Source organism: Taeniopygia guttata, chromosome 9 (assembly GCF_048771995.1).
Source record: "Taeniopygia guttata chromosome 9, bTaeGut7.mat, whole genome shotgun sequence".
In the NCBI taxonomy this organism is placed as follows: domain Eukaryota; kingdom Metazoa; phylum Chordata; class Aves; order Passeriformes; family Estrildidae; genus Taeniopygia; species Taeniopygia guttata.
Window position 1 is genome coordinate 6,744,938 of NC_133034.1, and position 16,547 is coordinate 6,761,484.

General features: G+C 43.9%; 1 protein-coding gene across 5 annotated transcripts in view; it reads right to left on the bottom strand.

The window, feature by feature from the left end:
• Window positions 1-1,596: 1,596 nt before the first annotated feature.
• STAG1 (STAG1 cohesin complex component) overlaps window positions 1,597-16,547 on the bottom strand; it is a 166,991-nt gene continuing 152,040 nt past the window's right edge. For all 5 annotated transcript variants that reach the window (XM_030280848.4, XM_072933188.1, XM_072933187.1 and 2 more), the window contains 9 exons: window positions 15,962-16,063; window positions 14,318-14,466; window positions 13,166-13,294; window positions 9,626-9,831; window positions 7,327-7,498; window positions 6,178-6,288; window positions 5,285-5,399; window positions 3,905-3,985; window positions 1,597-3,821 (listed from right to left, as the gene is read on the bottom strand). In XM_030280848.4, coding sequence (XP_030136708.1) covers window positions 3,798-3,821; window positions 3,905-3,985; window positions 5,285-5,399; window positions 6,178-6,288; window positions 7,327-7,498; window positions 9,626-9,831; window positions 13,166-13,294; window positions 14,318-14,466; window positions 15,962-16,063 — 1,089 coding nt within the window. In that variant the 3' untranslated portion in view covers window positions 1,597-3,797. The remainder of the gene's footprint in view (window positions 3,822-3,904; window positions 3,986-5,284; window positions 5,400-6,177; window positions 6,289-7,326; window positions 7,499-9,625; window positions 9,832-13,165; window positions 13,295-14,317; window positions 14,467-15,961; window positions 16,064-16,547) is intronic.

Genomic DNA, 16,547 nt, shown 5'->3' on the forward strand with positions numbered 1-16,547 from the left:
CATGAGCCTGAAGGAGGAGAGGGGCAGGACGGCTGTGTCCCAGGCAGCTTCTCTTCCCAGCAAACTGCAGTGAGTAGAGCTGTGGAGCTTGGAGCCTCTACCTGGTGCGGGAGCAGGGGAAAACAACAGCTAAACATCATCTAAAAGCACAAGATAAAAGGAGCATTCCAGGTAGGAGTTCCAGCTCCCCAGGTTTTTGGATGCACAGGAGGCAGCACCTTCAGGTTGAAGAGACACTGGCTGTCCTGGCTGTGGCACATGTCTGTGCTTCAGCATGAAAAAGCTCTTGGTGTTGTCCCAGGGAACAGAGCTCGCTGCAGCAACAAGGAAAGGTAAATTTAAATGCTACTGTCGTGGGGGTCATGGTGGGAGTTCCTAACTGTGAGAAAACTGTAAGGGTTTATAATGCCCAAGAAGATTTTCCAAATGTAAAGGTAGTTTAGAGGCAGAAGCTGTGATAGGTGAAGGGATACATACACAGCTTCTTCAACTTGCCCAGAGTCAGAAGGAGACAATCCATGAGAAACCCACTTGTCATAAAGAGGAAAGTACAGATTTGTTAGTTGTTTCCTAACCTCAGTACTGCTACAGACTCCATCCTCTCTCCCATCCCTTGCCGGCACAAGAATTGGGCTTTTAGATCCTCTCCATTTCCAAACAGGCAGTTCTCTACCAGGACATGTTGGAAGCAGGCTCGAAAGCTGCTCTGACCAGGCTTCTGAGAATTTCCTTGAAGTCCAGTCACCTAAAAAAAAAAAAACAAGAAGTACAAAGTTAAATCCCTTAAACAATGTGTAGCCCTTGAACTTAGCAGCAAGGCAAATTACTTACTGTGCTTCTCAGTGCAGCAGGAGTTGCCATAACTTACAAGCATTTGGAGACTGAGCTTTCGGGCTGTCTTGGGAGTAGCTGAGACTTTGAATCATCCCTGTGCCCCAGCTGCTGCATCTTGTTCCTTTTTGTAACTCCAGTGATTTTTCCTTAGGAAATGGGCCAGGTGATAAAGCAGTCAGTTTTCTTTAGCACTACAGAGATGAAATCTTTCATGGGTTGGACAAAAATAGCACCTTGCTCCCTGAGACATGGGAGTAACATGGACATTTTGTTTCATGAATCTGTGAAACTTCATTTAGCCCAGCTGGTTGTTAGAACTTTCATGCCTTTCCCATGGCAGTTTCTTTCCACAGAATCCAGGTCACTTCAGACATATAGGGCAAAAGAGAGAAATTCTTCTCAAACCTTGTGGCATTTCAAGAAATTGTAAGTTTTAGCAGTGCATCTCTTGCATCTGGTGTGGGACCTTCCCAGATTTACAGGACTTTCATATTCACCACCCCTCTACCCCGGCCCCCCAACCAAACCACACCATGGTGGAGGGGAGAAAGAAGCCCAGAGAGGGTTTCCATCACTCTTGAGGTTGCGTGGGTAAGTGAGTGGGGTACAGATTGGGTTGTGAAGCCTGGGCTACATGAAAGCTACCTGTCAGTTTTGCCTTTAATAATTTCTTGAATTCCTACTACTTAATGGAATGACAAAATGTGATGGTCCAAACAAACACTTAAAAGAAAACTATAGTGAAGAGGGTGCTCATCATACTCATGATTTTGAACAGTTTATTAAATGAAAGGTGAAGCATCAGTTTTAAATTGTACAAAAGGAAAAAAAACCTCATATTGTAAATGTACAATTTACAGAATTACTAGCAAAACCAATCAAGGAGACACTCATAATACAAAAACCTATTGACTGCAAACTGAACTGGAGACCCATTGCAGGTACCATGATAATAAATGTTTGTTATACAGTATTCTACAATGTTAAATTAGGAATCAGTTTTCCACACAGAGGACTGTGAAGCACAAGGTTTGTCTGAGACTCTGACTCAAACTGGGCAGCATCTGTTGTGCCACCATGCTCACAGAGTGATCCTGGGACAGGTCCTGCAGCCATTCCTGCCCCCAGGCCGTGGGGGTGCACAGAGGGAGGTAATGGGGTTTATAAAGTTCCAGCTACTTTTTGGGACCAATACATCCCCAACCCACACTAAGGAATGGCTGAATTACCTGGTCAAACATTTTTGGCAACCGTGTCTGAGAACTGCACGTGTTGTGAGAGCCAAGCCCAGCTGGGTGAGGTGCTGGGCTGGGTGAATTTGGGCTCTTTCCCTGCCCATGCTGGGCACTGAGGGGTTGGGCTGGTGTCCAGTAAGCTTGAAACAGAAAAAAGCTCCGTGATTATTCTGCAGTTGCTAAAACTAAAGCACCTCTGAAACTGCTGTGCTCCAAGTGGGTCAGTCTGCTTTGTATCCCAACTGCTACTGAGTGCAGAAAGATGAAGATTTTGGGGCCAGTTGTTGGAGATCTGGAGCTGTGGAGGGCCAGCGCTGCTGGTGCCAGGCCAGGCTGGGTAAGGAGCAGCTACTATGTCGAGTCATAAAATTGAAGCATAATGAAATTCCAAATTATTGAAGACATTGAAAAATATCTTAGTACAATGAATTAGCTGAGAATGTTTTGGGGTTTTTTTAGATTTTTTTGGATGTTTTTAGCTTTTTTGAAAAATCATATTTTTTTCCAAAGAATTACTCTCAATATGCACAGTTAACACTGAAAATGTAGCTGTAGTCCATTGTAAGCTTAAGAACTTCACCATCTAAGCACAAATTTCTATGCAGCACATACAGTACTTCTAACTGGCAAAATTAATTTACAAAAATAGCGAAAAGGGTATTTACGGCATGGAAAGTAGACTCTGTTTTATGGTACAGTTAAAATTACTTTTAGTATGCTAAAGTGATCCTTTCCCCCACCCTTGAACTATTTTTTTTTAATAGGAAAGTTGCTGTTTATGTACCTTGTGTTGGCAGGCTTGAAGTAGGTAGTAAAAACAGCAAAGTGATTACTTGAGAACCATTTGTGTGTTTTACTGAGAATACTTTATTTGCTGGTATAAGTTGCTAAAAATGCACAGAGCAAGTACCAATAGAAAATTTACTGGTTTTGTGTCCCCATGTGCTATATAAAATGAATGTTACACAGCATCTGTTGGAAAAGTGGCTTCATGGACATCTCTTACTTTATGTCCCATTATAAATAAAAATAAATCTTCTCAAGAGTATAAAATCTGGGTTTATCATATCAGAATCTGAAATTTTTTGGCAGAGATGCACGTCATTAGAATTCTAACCTCTTCTCTGAGAGTGTTCTTCTCCATGCCTATGAGAGGACATAAGCGTACCATAATGTTAATCAAATCCAGTGTGTTCCAAAACACTTTTCTGTAGCCAGAACGACCTGCTTACAGCAGCCTTGCTAGTCAGTGGCTGATAGGCATAGGTTTAATAAAAATGGCTAGCTCTGAAAACATAAAAAGGCAAATGTTAAAACTGTTTTAAATTGTACAGCAGAAAAATAAAGTTAAAAAAGTTCTGTTTTCACTCAATGTTGTTTTCAGAAAACATATGTAGAACAGTGTTTATTTTGACAGCTGTCTTAACAATTTAAAACTTCCTCCTCATCCAGAAAAAAAAAAATCCATATTAGGACAGTCAAGAACAGGGATACAAATGATTTTTTAGGTCAGCCCTTCTGAGGTGACTGGATTGGCCAACATTCCCGTGTGTCATTAAGAAGTTCCTCTTCTCTCCGTCACTACACCAAGGGGTTGACCTCAATCATTTGGTTAAAAATCAAACTGTATCACATCAAAAATGTGGTTTTCATACAAGCTATCACAGTATATAGGCCTCTAGCTCTAAACAATAGAGTTCCAAGTTTGTAAAAGGTCTTCGCCAGACTTCAGAACATGGGCATGCCAAATCCCTGAAAAAGGGGGGAAAAGACAGGGGTTATGTGGGGTGAGACAAGGGCGGAGCTGAAAGCAAGCAGAAGGAACCAGGCCTTACTGAATCGTCCTCGATGATCGCCGCCGAGTCGAAGAAGTCCGGCCGCAGCTCCGCGCGCTCGCGCCGGTTCCGCGACGGCGGCTGCAACACACAGGAGTTGGAACAGCACAGGGCACAGGGAGCTCTGCCCCCCACAGGGCCACCTGTGCCTGCCCCTCACCTTCCCCCCAGCGCCACAAAACCTCGGGGGGAAAGGTGGGCCCTGACACAGGACAGCACTCCCTCAACTCTTTATTACTGAAAGAACAGCGTAAAAGCTGGTGGCTTCTAATTTGAACTCTGTGTTCATAGTTAAGGACTTGCCCAAGGTTCTTGCTGACTTAAGGATGTTTCTGTATCAGGACTGAGACTGCACAGAAACTCCATCTTAACTGTCTTTATGCTTTGAAAGTTCATAGAGAAACTTGAGCTCTGACATGGTCAAAAATAGATTTACCAACAAAAAGGGTATTGAAGATATTGAAATATTTCTGAGGCTTAAACCCTTGGTGGTGTCCTTCCCCACGAGCACAAGAGTAAGTGTGAGCCTCACTGGCTTGATCAATTTCTTCCTTTCCTTGCCTTGGATGTTACTTAGTAATTACATGAGTGCTGGCAATAACCTCAGAATGCAGCAGCCTTTCCCAAGACAGCCCAATCCTAATATAACCTAGGGCTTGTTGTTTGGATGTGAAAGAAGAAACAGAAAAGCATAAAAATAGTGAGATGTGTAAAGCAAACTGCTCCTTTATCCCATTTTACAAGGGAGCAGTCATTCCAGAGGGGCGCTCAGTTACGGTTGAAAGCGCTGCAAGGAACTTCTCCCAGCAGCTGGAAGGGACTGAGAGTGCCCTTGATGATGGGACCTGTTTGGGAGCAATTCCTGTTTAAGGAGCTCCCACCCACACACCAGTGCTCGTGCTGCCTCCTGCTGTGCCAGCAGGACTCTGGCTGTGACCTACTGAGACCTTGAGTAAGAATCCCCTGCCCAGCCTATGTCCTCAAGCTAGCAGGGAAGGGAAAGAGAAGGACCCCTAGGCTGTGCCAGTCTGACACGTTGTGGCTGCAATAAAGAGCCATGTCAGCACAGGCTGTAACTTATAACCTGATCCCTGTGGGCTGACAAGTCCGAGGTGTGTGATGGTGCCGCTGCCAGAAGCTGCCCAAGAATCAATCTTGGGAAGAAGGAGCACTAAGCAAAGCTTGTGTGGCAGTGGAACAAACCCACTGGGTTCGAGCCTGCAGCTGGAGCTCTGAGAAGTGCTCACATCATTTCCACTCTAACATTCAGACAACCAGAGGCCAGACTCAAAATTTTGGAAATTTTTGTTTACACTTCCAAAATTCCTTTCAAATTAGCTTTCAACTGTTTTAAACTTGCCATTGATAAAATTTACTGACCAGATCAATGACCATTGTGTCCTCAAATTCTTCATTCATGTCCTCTAGCTGGCCTCGTGAGGACATCATTACATCTTCAAAGATCGGCTCAGCGTCATCTTCCATTAGACCTCGTCTGATTAAATAGAGAGAGAGTCATTTCCAAGCAGAAAAACTTCCCAGCCCTGATCTTCGTCATTAAAAAGAATGCTCAAATCCTATCATTTAATGCCTTCACTCAAACCCTGATGCTGAGGGTAAAGCCAGCAGGCTCTCTGGAATACCAAACAGGAAAATCAGACATACACACCCCTCCTCAAACGCTGGGCAAGTCCCACTGACAGCACTATGACCAGTAATTGAAGTTGTCCCCAACAAGAACAGGGCAGTAATTCATCTTTGCCTGCCCTTTTAACAAGGAGGAGTGACACCGTTTGCCAGCATCACTGGTAAAGCCCTGTGACTCCAGCAGTGCCTTCAAGCCCAGTTCCAAAGGCTGTAAGGATTCCAGCCCCCATGCTGAATGACTCTGTGGGATCAGTACAGAGCATGTGGTGCACCAGTGTTCACCCATGTGTGTTCCCTCTATTACTGCACAGGGGCACACCTTGGCAAAAAAGGCTGGAGAGCACAGACACAGGAACAGGCTTGTGGGCAGAGCTGACAGACAATTACACAGAACATAAATCATGGAACCCTTCTGAGGAATGGGGAACTGCACCTTGTCACTGGGCCTGGTGTCTGGCCACAGTCAGAGACTGGCAGTGCTGGGCCGGATCCATCTCAGCACTACAAACTATCCCTCTGCCTTCAGCAGAAAGGCACAGGAATGAGTGGCAACCAGCAGGAAAGGTAACATTCACTGTGTGTCCTGCACATGGTTCTGCTGAGGGCAGCAGCCTGTGAGCACTTACACTGCATGCCTTACACCACTTCTGCCTTTCATGTAGTTCATTCCTGTCCTGTCCTTTCGATTGAGATCCTCTAGCTTCTGCTGGCCCAGCCACGAGATCTGCATCTGGGGACTGACACACAGGGAATAAGTTAGGACTGACAGCAGTAACAGTTCTGAGCTGCCTACTGTGGAACAGTTTCTATCTCCAAGTTCTGTGTCTGGCCATGCTTCAGATTAGGATAATTAAATCCCATCCATCATTGTACACATCTTCTGGATTCCCTTCCACAGTCTGTCTCCTCTCACTGTATGTGCACAAAAAAACCCAATTAACTGTTGCAATAAAAGCAGGTATGGAAACAGTGACATTGCTCCTTCATTAGGGGCAGGCACCTGGAGCAGGAGCACCTCTAAAGTTTGTTACTATTAAATAGTACTTTATTGTGTCAGATGAGGCAAAATATGAGCAAGAATGGATCCAAATTAGTAACTGACAAAATGTCACAGAACGTGAAAAACAAATGGTTTTTGCACAAATACCCTGATCAGCTTAAGGGCCGGTACCTCACCCACGTGTAAATAGCTTCCAGGCTGCAGTGCTGATGCCACCAACCAGCCTGTGCTCACCTGCTGCATCCTGGCAGCACCTGCTGGCAACACCCACTGACAGGAAATAACCTATGTTTTCCCTCTAAATGATAAAATGGGAGCAAAGGGACAAAAAGAATATATAATTTAGGACAATTACCTCAGATCAGGAATTACTAGCTCAACAGCTGGAAATTCAGAAAATATCAGACAGGGTGTCTGGAGAGCCTTAACTCTGATATCAGGCAGGGGGAAAGAAAAGTGAATATCTACAGGTCCTACAAAGAAACAGTTCCACCCAGCCTGGGACACAAGCACTAGGATGATTTGACCAGAACTGCATGGCTATGCTGTGAGATAGTTTTATCATAAGGAATTTCTACTATTATTCCATTACAACATATTTTTTCTGGGACCTGAAGACAATCCAAGTATTGCTGAGCTGTAGTCAAGGCATTTCCAGGTGACTTTGCAAATCAACACTGCATCTCTGGAGCCACAGGCTAACAGTATCACTATAACCCACAAACAATTCCTTTGCCTGGCTGACTGTACTTGATGCTGAAATTCCAAGACTTACTTGTGTAAAAAATCCTGTTCAGATCCCTGCTCCGACTCATGCTCCTGGATCTGCTCTCCTATTTGTCTGGTGTTCTCTCTCAGGACAGTGGATGTGAGCTGAGGTGTCTGCAGTGTCCCTGGAGTATGGATGTTCTCATTCCTGTTCAGCCAGGAGCCTTCCAGGCTCTCATCTAGAGAGAGAACACTGAAATCACTGCTGATTTCTGACCACATGCAGGGCAGCATTCAAACAAGTGTGCACTAAGGGATCACCTGGATAAATACTTGGAATTATAAGATTTTCAGTTCTTATTTTAGATTCTGTTTTTTTAAAGTATTACTACCCTCTATTCCCAGCAATAATAAAAATTTAAAGGGAACAAACCCCATTGCAAACAAAGTCATACCCAGCAGTCGAGGCTGTGCTGCAGTATCTTGAACATAAGCAACCAAGGTAATTCCCAATTCCCGAGTTTACAACTGGGGATTGTTAATCTCATGCACCTACAGCAACCAAGATCAAGTTAAACACTAAGACAAGGTGAGCACAAACCCCAAAATCTGGTCACTCCAGATCTTTAGAATTGCCAGAACTACTGGAGTGCAGCAGGGAGGGGACACTCAGGAATAAAAACGAGATAAAAATGACTGAAGGTCTAGCTGGGATCCTGTGCTTATGTTGGGAAGGGAGCAAAGCAGAGACAAGGGAAGAGGGAGGACCTGAGAATGGGTTAGACAAGGAAGCGTGCAGCCAGAGAAAAAATGTAGAAAAAAAATTCAGTTGCTGGAGAAAAAGACAGATGACAACAGAAATGACAAGATCACAGATTTACTAACAGGAAATGTGTGGTGAGAAGAGTAGATTGGGATCTCCATGGATCTGCTCATTCTTCCATTGCCTTTTACTACCCCTTAGGCATAAATGTTGTCTAAAAAGCTGCCTATTTATTCTCAAATTTACCTTTGAACAATTTTTATGTTACAGATTATTTTTAAAAAGCTATTGGTTCCTTACAGCATCGTGAAGAAATGTCACAGAGCACATTTCCTCTCAGAAGCAACAGGGAATGTTCTCCAAGCCAGTCTGTGCTGGATTTAGGTGAGAAAGGAACCAGAGGGGACTGAATATGGTTCATTGATGCCACAGTAATTTCTGCAGTGACCTTTCTGTTAGATCCTTCAGAGCAGAAATTAAAGAAACAAAAAACCAAAAGGAGATCCTCAAATGGAAAATGTTGGAAATCAATTCTCCCTTCTACTGATCACTGAAAGAGGGTGACACAAAAGAGTATGAGGTAAGCAAAGTCTAAAAACTACATCTTAAGCCTGAGATTTTCCTTACTGGGAGGCAAAGATGCTCCTACGCCTCCCAGGGTGAAAAAAAAAAATCGGTAAAATACAGCAGAATAGAATGAAAATGGCAACTAGAGGAAAGAAGAAAACCTGAGTAGCTGAATTATGTGAAAATCTTGGCATCTTGGAAGAAGAAAAACAGTACCTGAAGAAAGGAGCCAGTATTTTATGTACCTACACTGGAGGCTGTGAGAAGGACTTGGTGCAGGGACTGCTCACCCTGAGCTACAGTGGAGAATGGACCTGGCTGTATGGGCAAACTTTTGAGGAGTATTTTGGGAATGGCTGTATATTCAGGCAAATGAGCACTAGAGTCCTTTCTGAGGGATTACTGTCATAGATACTGACTATGGAAAAACCCTTGAAGTTTAAGATCCCATTCACATCTACTGTATAGTGGAACAGCAAATTAGTATTCACAGAAGTCCTCACTACAGCACACAGATTGACCAGGAACTGATGCAGCCCTGTAAGAAATTTGCTATCACAGCCAGATTCCTGATGAACACATCTGAGGTCCCAGAAAGAGTAAATGCAGACAACACTAGATATCAGTACTATTTTAAACAAGAATGGTATCTTTTTAATGTTCTCAATGGCCCTGCAACAACAGAGATCTGTTATCAGAATTTCTGCTCCAAATCCCTGAGAATTAACAACTCCCCAGAGGGAACCACTGGCAGAAATCAGCAGTCCAGGAGTGAGAAAGCGCAGGTAACTCCACAAACACCTCTTCCAGCAGAAGTAACAGCTTTTAACAGTTCTGATTGCCAGTCTTGGTCAAGACAAACAAGAACAGGAGTTTGTGGTGCTATTTCCCCTAAAGACATGCCAAGGCCTGACAGAACCAGCAGAACAGATGCCTTGGTTCTGCCAGATCCAGAATGTATCACGTATTTCTGCGTGAACTGGTAAAGCCCCCTCTCCTGAGTGTCCAGAATGCAAAGCCCTGTGCCCTCACTAACCTTCCACTCTCTTTTTGTGGAGGGGGGGTCGGCCTTTCTTGTTCCTCACGGAGGAGGCCTTGCTGCTGCTGCTGCCGCTGTTCACGGACATTCTGTCGTCCTCGCCGCCTGTCACCAGCGAGTTCCGGTACGAGATCAGCGGCAGCCAAACGTCCTCTCTCCTCTCCATCATCTGCTCTGTCAGGAACTTCTCCAAGTAGGTGTGCCTGGAAAGGAAAGACAGGGGATACAGAGGTGCAGCAATCTCCCCACAGACACCCGGATATGGCCGCTGTGTCAGCAGCCAGGCTGCATCAGAGCCAGTGCTGCAAGGATGCAGGACGTCCTTTGACATCCTGGAACAAGAGAAATGGGTTAGTCAGACCCATTTGCAGGCATTTATTTTTCCATAAGAAATTTGAAAACCTGGTCCACTGCCACGAGAAGTCCAGTGCACATGTGTTACCTGAAAGGAAGAACCAACAACTCCCTCCTGGTCTGGAGGGCATAGGAACTGTTTTGTTTCTCCATTGATTATTTAATTATGGAATTAGAAGTAACCTCTAAAATGAACATGCAAATCTACATAACGTCATTCTAATGAGTTTCAGGCTGCAGAGCCAAACATTCAGAAGTTTGGTAAGAGAACTCAGGTACTTCAGCATCATTTCCTGCACCCTCAGTCACAATTTCTTTTAATATCACCTTGCCAGGTTGCCAGCAGTGGGAGTCAACTCCACATATTCCACATGGAAAAGCAGGGGTTTCCTCTGTTAACTCATGGCAGCTCAGAGCTGTTACACAGCCCAACTCCAGAACAGGCCCAGGAGCCACACTGCTCATGTGAGGGTGACAATCACATCAGGGTTTTGATTCAGTGAATGGTGTAACTTTGCTCAAAAAACAGCAGGTTCCTGTCTACTCTTTTATGGAATACTGTTAATGTTTCCTCCTTCCCTTTTTTATGCATATATTAACTCCTAAACCTGGCAGCAATGGGAAATTCTTAGTGTATTCTCTATTTTATGGTACCCAGCCATGCCACTTGAGTGCTTCATGGCTTTAAAAGAGTCTTGGAAAGTAAGAAGTTCTTCTGCCTCCAGTTTGTATTTATGACCAAACTGTGAAAGAGGAAAATGACACCACTTGGGAGTTCTTTACTGCCTGGATGCCAAACTTGATGCCAAATCTTCTGCTCAGCTTTTTGGGGGAGCTTCACACTAGCAGTTCTTACGAAATCTAAATTTCCAGAAGTGAGAGCACCATGTTGAGGCTCTATGTCACCTGACACCCACTAGTCAGTGTCCAGTCTAAGCCAACTGTATCTTTGAGAGAAATAAATAGAAATAAGCGCCTCCAAGGACAATCTCCTCTATTCTGTCCTACACTAGCTCCTCAGGATTTCCCTGCCTGTATCTGCCTTGATGGGTTTGTAACACAGTGTTAGTGCAAATTCTTTTTCTCCAGCTGTATGAGTCTGGCACCTTACATGAACAGTTTTATGTGAAATCCATAGATTTTAATAAATCCATAAATGGTTGTCACCAGTTCTGAAGGTTACTCATAAAATGAATAGCCAGATTAACAGGCTAGGAAAACTAAATTATATCAGCATTGCTGCTTCACTCCCAAACTGGAAGTTTCTCCCTTTTCTAGCCCCAGAGAAAAAAGCCAGCAGCCCAGCAGAAGGAAGCAGAAGTCCTGTGGAACAGCAGTGTGTGCTGGATCCTGTCAGGAAGGGTGTTCTGGAGCAATGCCCTGACACCTGCAGGCTCTTGGGTGGATGATTTGGGGGTTGAGGAAGGGAAGCCAAGCTGGAGAACCTGGGCAGCCACGTGTTCCTGAGACTGTGAGACCTCCAGAGCACTTCTGGCTGCAAACAGGAGTCCATTGCTGAGTTTGGGGAGGGCCTCTGGGCAGGGAGAGAGGGAAGTGATCCTGAACATGGGACTTCTCCAGCAGATGGTGGTCATGGACCTTCCTGCACACAGGCAGCCCCTGTGGCAGGGGAGAGATCCCTATGGACTGGAGGAGCTACAGAAAAGGGCAAATGCAGCATCCCACTCCTGTCCTATCAGGGGAGCACTCTAGGCAGGAGTGGAGCCACATCCACAGAATCCTTACATGTCAGCAAGTTGTGCTGACCCTTCCCATGGTCACCACAGCCTGTAGGGTCTGGAGCAGGGCTGAACTCATCCCAACACAGCAGTCTGGAACAGATCAGATAAATCAGGCCCTAAAGGACCAATTTCTTTTCAGGATCATTGGATTCTGAGGTCAACAGCTCAGGTATAGATATTCCACCACAGCAATCTTTATACCCCTGCAGGAGCAGCCACTGGTTGTGTATGTGGGCAGGGGAACATTTGAGAAAGAATTTAAATGGCAACACAGAATGTGAGGGAACAAATTGTCCCAAAGAACTGAATTTCACTCAGAGGCTCAGGTTATCAGAAGCTGTCAGGGACAGCATGGCATAACTTTAAATGTCAGACACCAGAAACTTGTGGAAGGGATGACTCTGCTGAAAGGTTAAACTTCACTAAATTCACAGAAAACAGGCCAGTGGCACTTAGACCACCATGCAGGAGACTCTTCAACTGAGAAGAAAAGCCATAAAATCCTGTTATACGTAAGTGCTGTCCTGAAGAAGAGGATAGAGACTGAGAAGATTCCAGGATGTAACAATGAAGAGCAGATGCACAAATGGAGTGCCAAGACAGCCTAACTGGATCATCCCATTCCCTATCTCCTTTAACTATTTGTCCTCCAGTGTTTGCTGAATTGAGAAATTATTGATACAATAAAAAAGTGAAATTGGTTCAAGTGTGTACACATGAAAAATGATACAAAGTTAACCAAGCTGCATTTCTTACTGCACACATAAAGCTGTAATGTCCATAGTTGTTAACCCTAACAGAAATGTCTTCACAGAAAAACATCTGTCAAACCATCACGGCAAAATCTGACAGAAAGAGTCAGTTGAGGTCATTCCAGTTGATCTTTTGACTAACACTCAGTGAGGTCACAGAATTGACTGGAAAGACACCTATAACCCTAAATCAGCAGATCAGGCAACTGCACTTGTAAAATGGTCCTAAAGTTATTCAGTGAATTTAGTTCCACACTGGGCACATAGTGCTTGGCTGATGTTTGACTGGAGTCCTCTTCCAATATATTAAAAGAAACAACAAATACAGGCTTACAATTTATGCAAATATACAACAGAAAAAGGTCCTACTGCAGTGGTGACAGCCTGTAAATTCCCAGCACTATTAAGGTTTAATTTCTTTTCTTCTAGCCTGAAAAAAGACTTCTAATTTTCAATTCTCCCCATTGTTTTGGGGAGATCTTAAACTCACCTCATTAGTGGGTCTGATTTTTCTTTTCCTATTTATTTTTATTACTTTAAAACACAAAAGGATGAGTAAGTATGCATGTGAAACGTCTCAGTGACTTTCTGCAGCCCCAGTTAAGATTGTAGAAACCTCAAAAGAGAGAGCTGAAACCCACATTACAGGGATTAACAGAGCCCAGGGAAGAAAACGGAGCATTACTTACACAGTCTTTTTGTCCTGTCTCAGGAGCTTGGAAGAAAATTCACTAAGCACTTCCAGGAAAGCAAGATTAGGAGGTGGATAGTCTTGTCCTTTCTGATTCTGGTATTTGAAGGCAAACTCTATGCCATCTCTACAGTACAGAAATATTAACATGTTCAAACATTTGCAACAAAAACAATCCAAAAAACCCCCCAAACCCCAAAAAAGCAAACAAAAAAACCCAACTCAAAACCCAGAAAAGTTGCCTCAAATCTGAGCTGTAATGAAACTGTCTGTATCCTCAGATGCCACAACAATGTAATTCCCCCTTACTAGCAAACAGCAACTTTTGGACAAAGGGGAATGCAGAGTTCCCTGTGGATTTGTGAGGCCCCCCCTCAGAGAAGCCCATGGCCAGTCCCTGTAAGAGGGTGCTTGCCCAGTGTAGGAACTGGGCAGGTGCAGCCCAGGGCAGGAGCTCCATGGAATGTGTCAGATGGAACAGGAGCCAACCTCTGCATTCAGAGCAGAGAACTGAGTCCCCAGAGCAGGGACACACTCGTTTCTGCTTTGTCACCTGTGACTAAATAGAACACTGCCTCTTCCCTCACTCAGCAAGGCACGAGTGTCCCCTGACTCCTGCCTGGCTGAGGACAGTGTCTTGTGCATCCTGACCAAGTCATGTTGATTTTGGTCTCAAGGACTGAGTCTCTGAGACACCAAATCTTAGCATTTAAACTTCTTTATGGCATGGCAAAGTCATAATTTAAATTTAGCAGAACCTTTCCATGCTTTTCTATGCAGCAGTTGCATAAGAATTTTCAGTCCACTTAAAAAAATTTCCAAAGTATTTTTGGAGTATCTTTTCATAGCCCTTAGTTCCTCCAGAATCCACAGTGGTGTGGAACAAAGAACCATCCTCAGTTGTTAGACACAACACACTTGAGATTAACAAACATAACCAAGCCAATAAATTTAAAAAAAAAAAAATTAGGTAGCAGCTAGTTTGTTTCCTTTCTACCTACATACATGTAGACCCCTCCACTTAAAGTAGAAAAAAAAAAATATAATTATTCCATGGCCTGTTGAGATTATGTATCCTGAGAAAGGGAATGCCGAACAAGAGTTTTAATCTGAAGTAGTGTAAAAATCTAATTTATTTACCACCACTCACTTGTGTAGTGTGGCCACAGCCTCTCTTGTCTTGATCTGATCCAAGCCAAAAGTGAGGGCAAACCGCCGGGCCAGCTCCTTAATGCCACTGACGTGGGCAGATGTCCTGTCCAGGTTGGGACCTTGCTCCTGAACAAGCTCATTGAACAGCTGCAGAGAGAGTTCGGACGTTGACATCTGTGAGCTGGGAAACACTTTCACTGAGAAAGACTTGGGTTCTAAACCTGCTCCACCTGAGAATGGCCTGTGCAATGACTGAGACATAATGGAGCCCCTGTCACCTGCCAGAATTTCTTCTGTCCCTCTGCTGTTTGCCAGCTGTCCCCCAGCTTGTACTTGCATGGAGTTGTTTTGGTGGAATTCTGCACCCATCCTCCCTGAATTCCATCTATCATTATGCCAGCTCATCAAGAGTTCTGCATTGTCATGCTGTTCTCTTAAGCACCTCCATCACCCATCAGATCAGGTGGTGCCTTGAATTTTGGGATCAAAACTGCAGCTCCTCCACTGTAGCCTCAGGGCCCGTTTGCCCAGCACTGCTGCCTCCAAGGCCCTCCCAACACAGTATTGAAGAGCCTGATGCTTTTCCAACCAGTTCCATCTCTCCTGGCACTGCCATTTACACCTCATCTCTTTCACTGGTTGCTGAGGCTATCCTGGCAGACAGTGTCAGTGAGGAGATTAAATCAGGCTCCATTACAGACACAGTTTCTCTCATCTCCAAAAGGTCTGTTACCATGTAATTAATGACCACAGCTTAATTGGACAGGATTCCTTCTTGAAAAATCCACACTGGCTGCTACCTATCACTGAGGCAATTGCAAAGAGTTCTTCTCATTTTTCATGGAATTTTGTCAGCCTGACTGATCTGTGGCACCTGCTTCCTCCTTGACAAGTTCTACGGACATGGGCTGCTTTGACACTCCTTGATCCTTCTGGAAGTACATCTGTTTTTCTCAGGTTTGTACAGATCTCTCTCAGCTTCCAGATTGCTACAGGAAATCCCTTAGGAAGGAACTTTGGGAGGTCCAGCTCATTTGAGAGCATCTAATTAGCAGAAGTAATTTCTCTGAGCAATGGCTATAGCTGGTACTTCAAGGGCCTAAGTGGTATTTAGTGCACTTTGTGCTGTTGCTTGATAGATTTCATCACCAGGCAGTAATTTACGATTGATGTAAAGTGAATTTTTCTGAGAAAAAACATATCTAACAGCATTGGAAGACTTAATTAGCTTGAAATTTGAAAAATTCATCAGTATTTAGACAAAGTATAAGGAAGATGCATTATTCAGCAAATGCTAAGAATAAAAGGCATCCTAATTCTTCCTGTTGATTTCAGATCAATAAACAAATGCCATGAATCACCTTGGACCAAACTGTCTCCAAGGCTCTCCTCTTCCTTTGCATTTTAATCTGCCCAAACTTTGCCAGTGCAAGCCTATGGAGACAGAGATTACTGAGACAAAGGAGCAGTGAGAGCCTGAACCTGGGGAGCAGGGAAATGAAGAAAATGTCCTAAGGAAGTGCAGCATTTCTGCTTCCCTGTAAAGTGCATCAGAGGAAATCCTGGCCAGGGCTTTTTGCAATAAGGCATTTCTAACAAAAAAAAACAAAACAAAACAAAACAAAAAAATCAATGCTCTTACCTGTTGCAAACTGAGAATGAGTGTCTTTGCACACTGGATTTTATCAATTTGTCTTGTTTTGCTCAGGGTTTCCTTAATGATATCTCCATAATCATTGTAGTACTAAGAAAAAATGTGAAAGAAACCCAAAAACCTTTAAATCAAATGTCTTATACAATTTCTTACAGTTTTCCCAAGAGAAAGATTACTTGTAATTCTTGATTTGAAAAGGAAGCAGTTGCTCAAATCCAGATTTTTGGTGTGAGGGGGAACGTTTCAGTATCAAAATTTAAACCAAACCCTGTGATAAGGTACGGAACTTATGTATTTATTATCTTTTGTAACAAACATGTTGAAAGCCAAACAAGAGAGCATTTCCTGCCCCAAACGAAGCACTTGATGAAGGTGACCCAGGGCTGCCAATTCCAAGCAACAACATACCACTGATCCAACACCCCCCTAAGAAGCAGGTGTGAACAGACACCAGCACAGAGGTGTGTGCTCCTTGTACATTGAGGGGAAAGGAATTCACTACAGCCAAAAAGGGGAGTAAGGAATGAGTCAGCATGGAGTGCTGCTTCTCTTTATGTTAACAGAATGGTTGCTG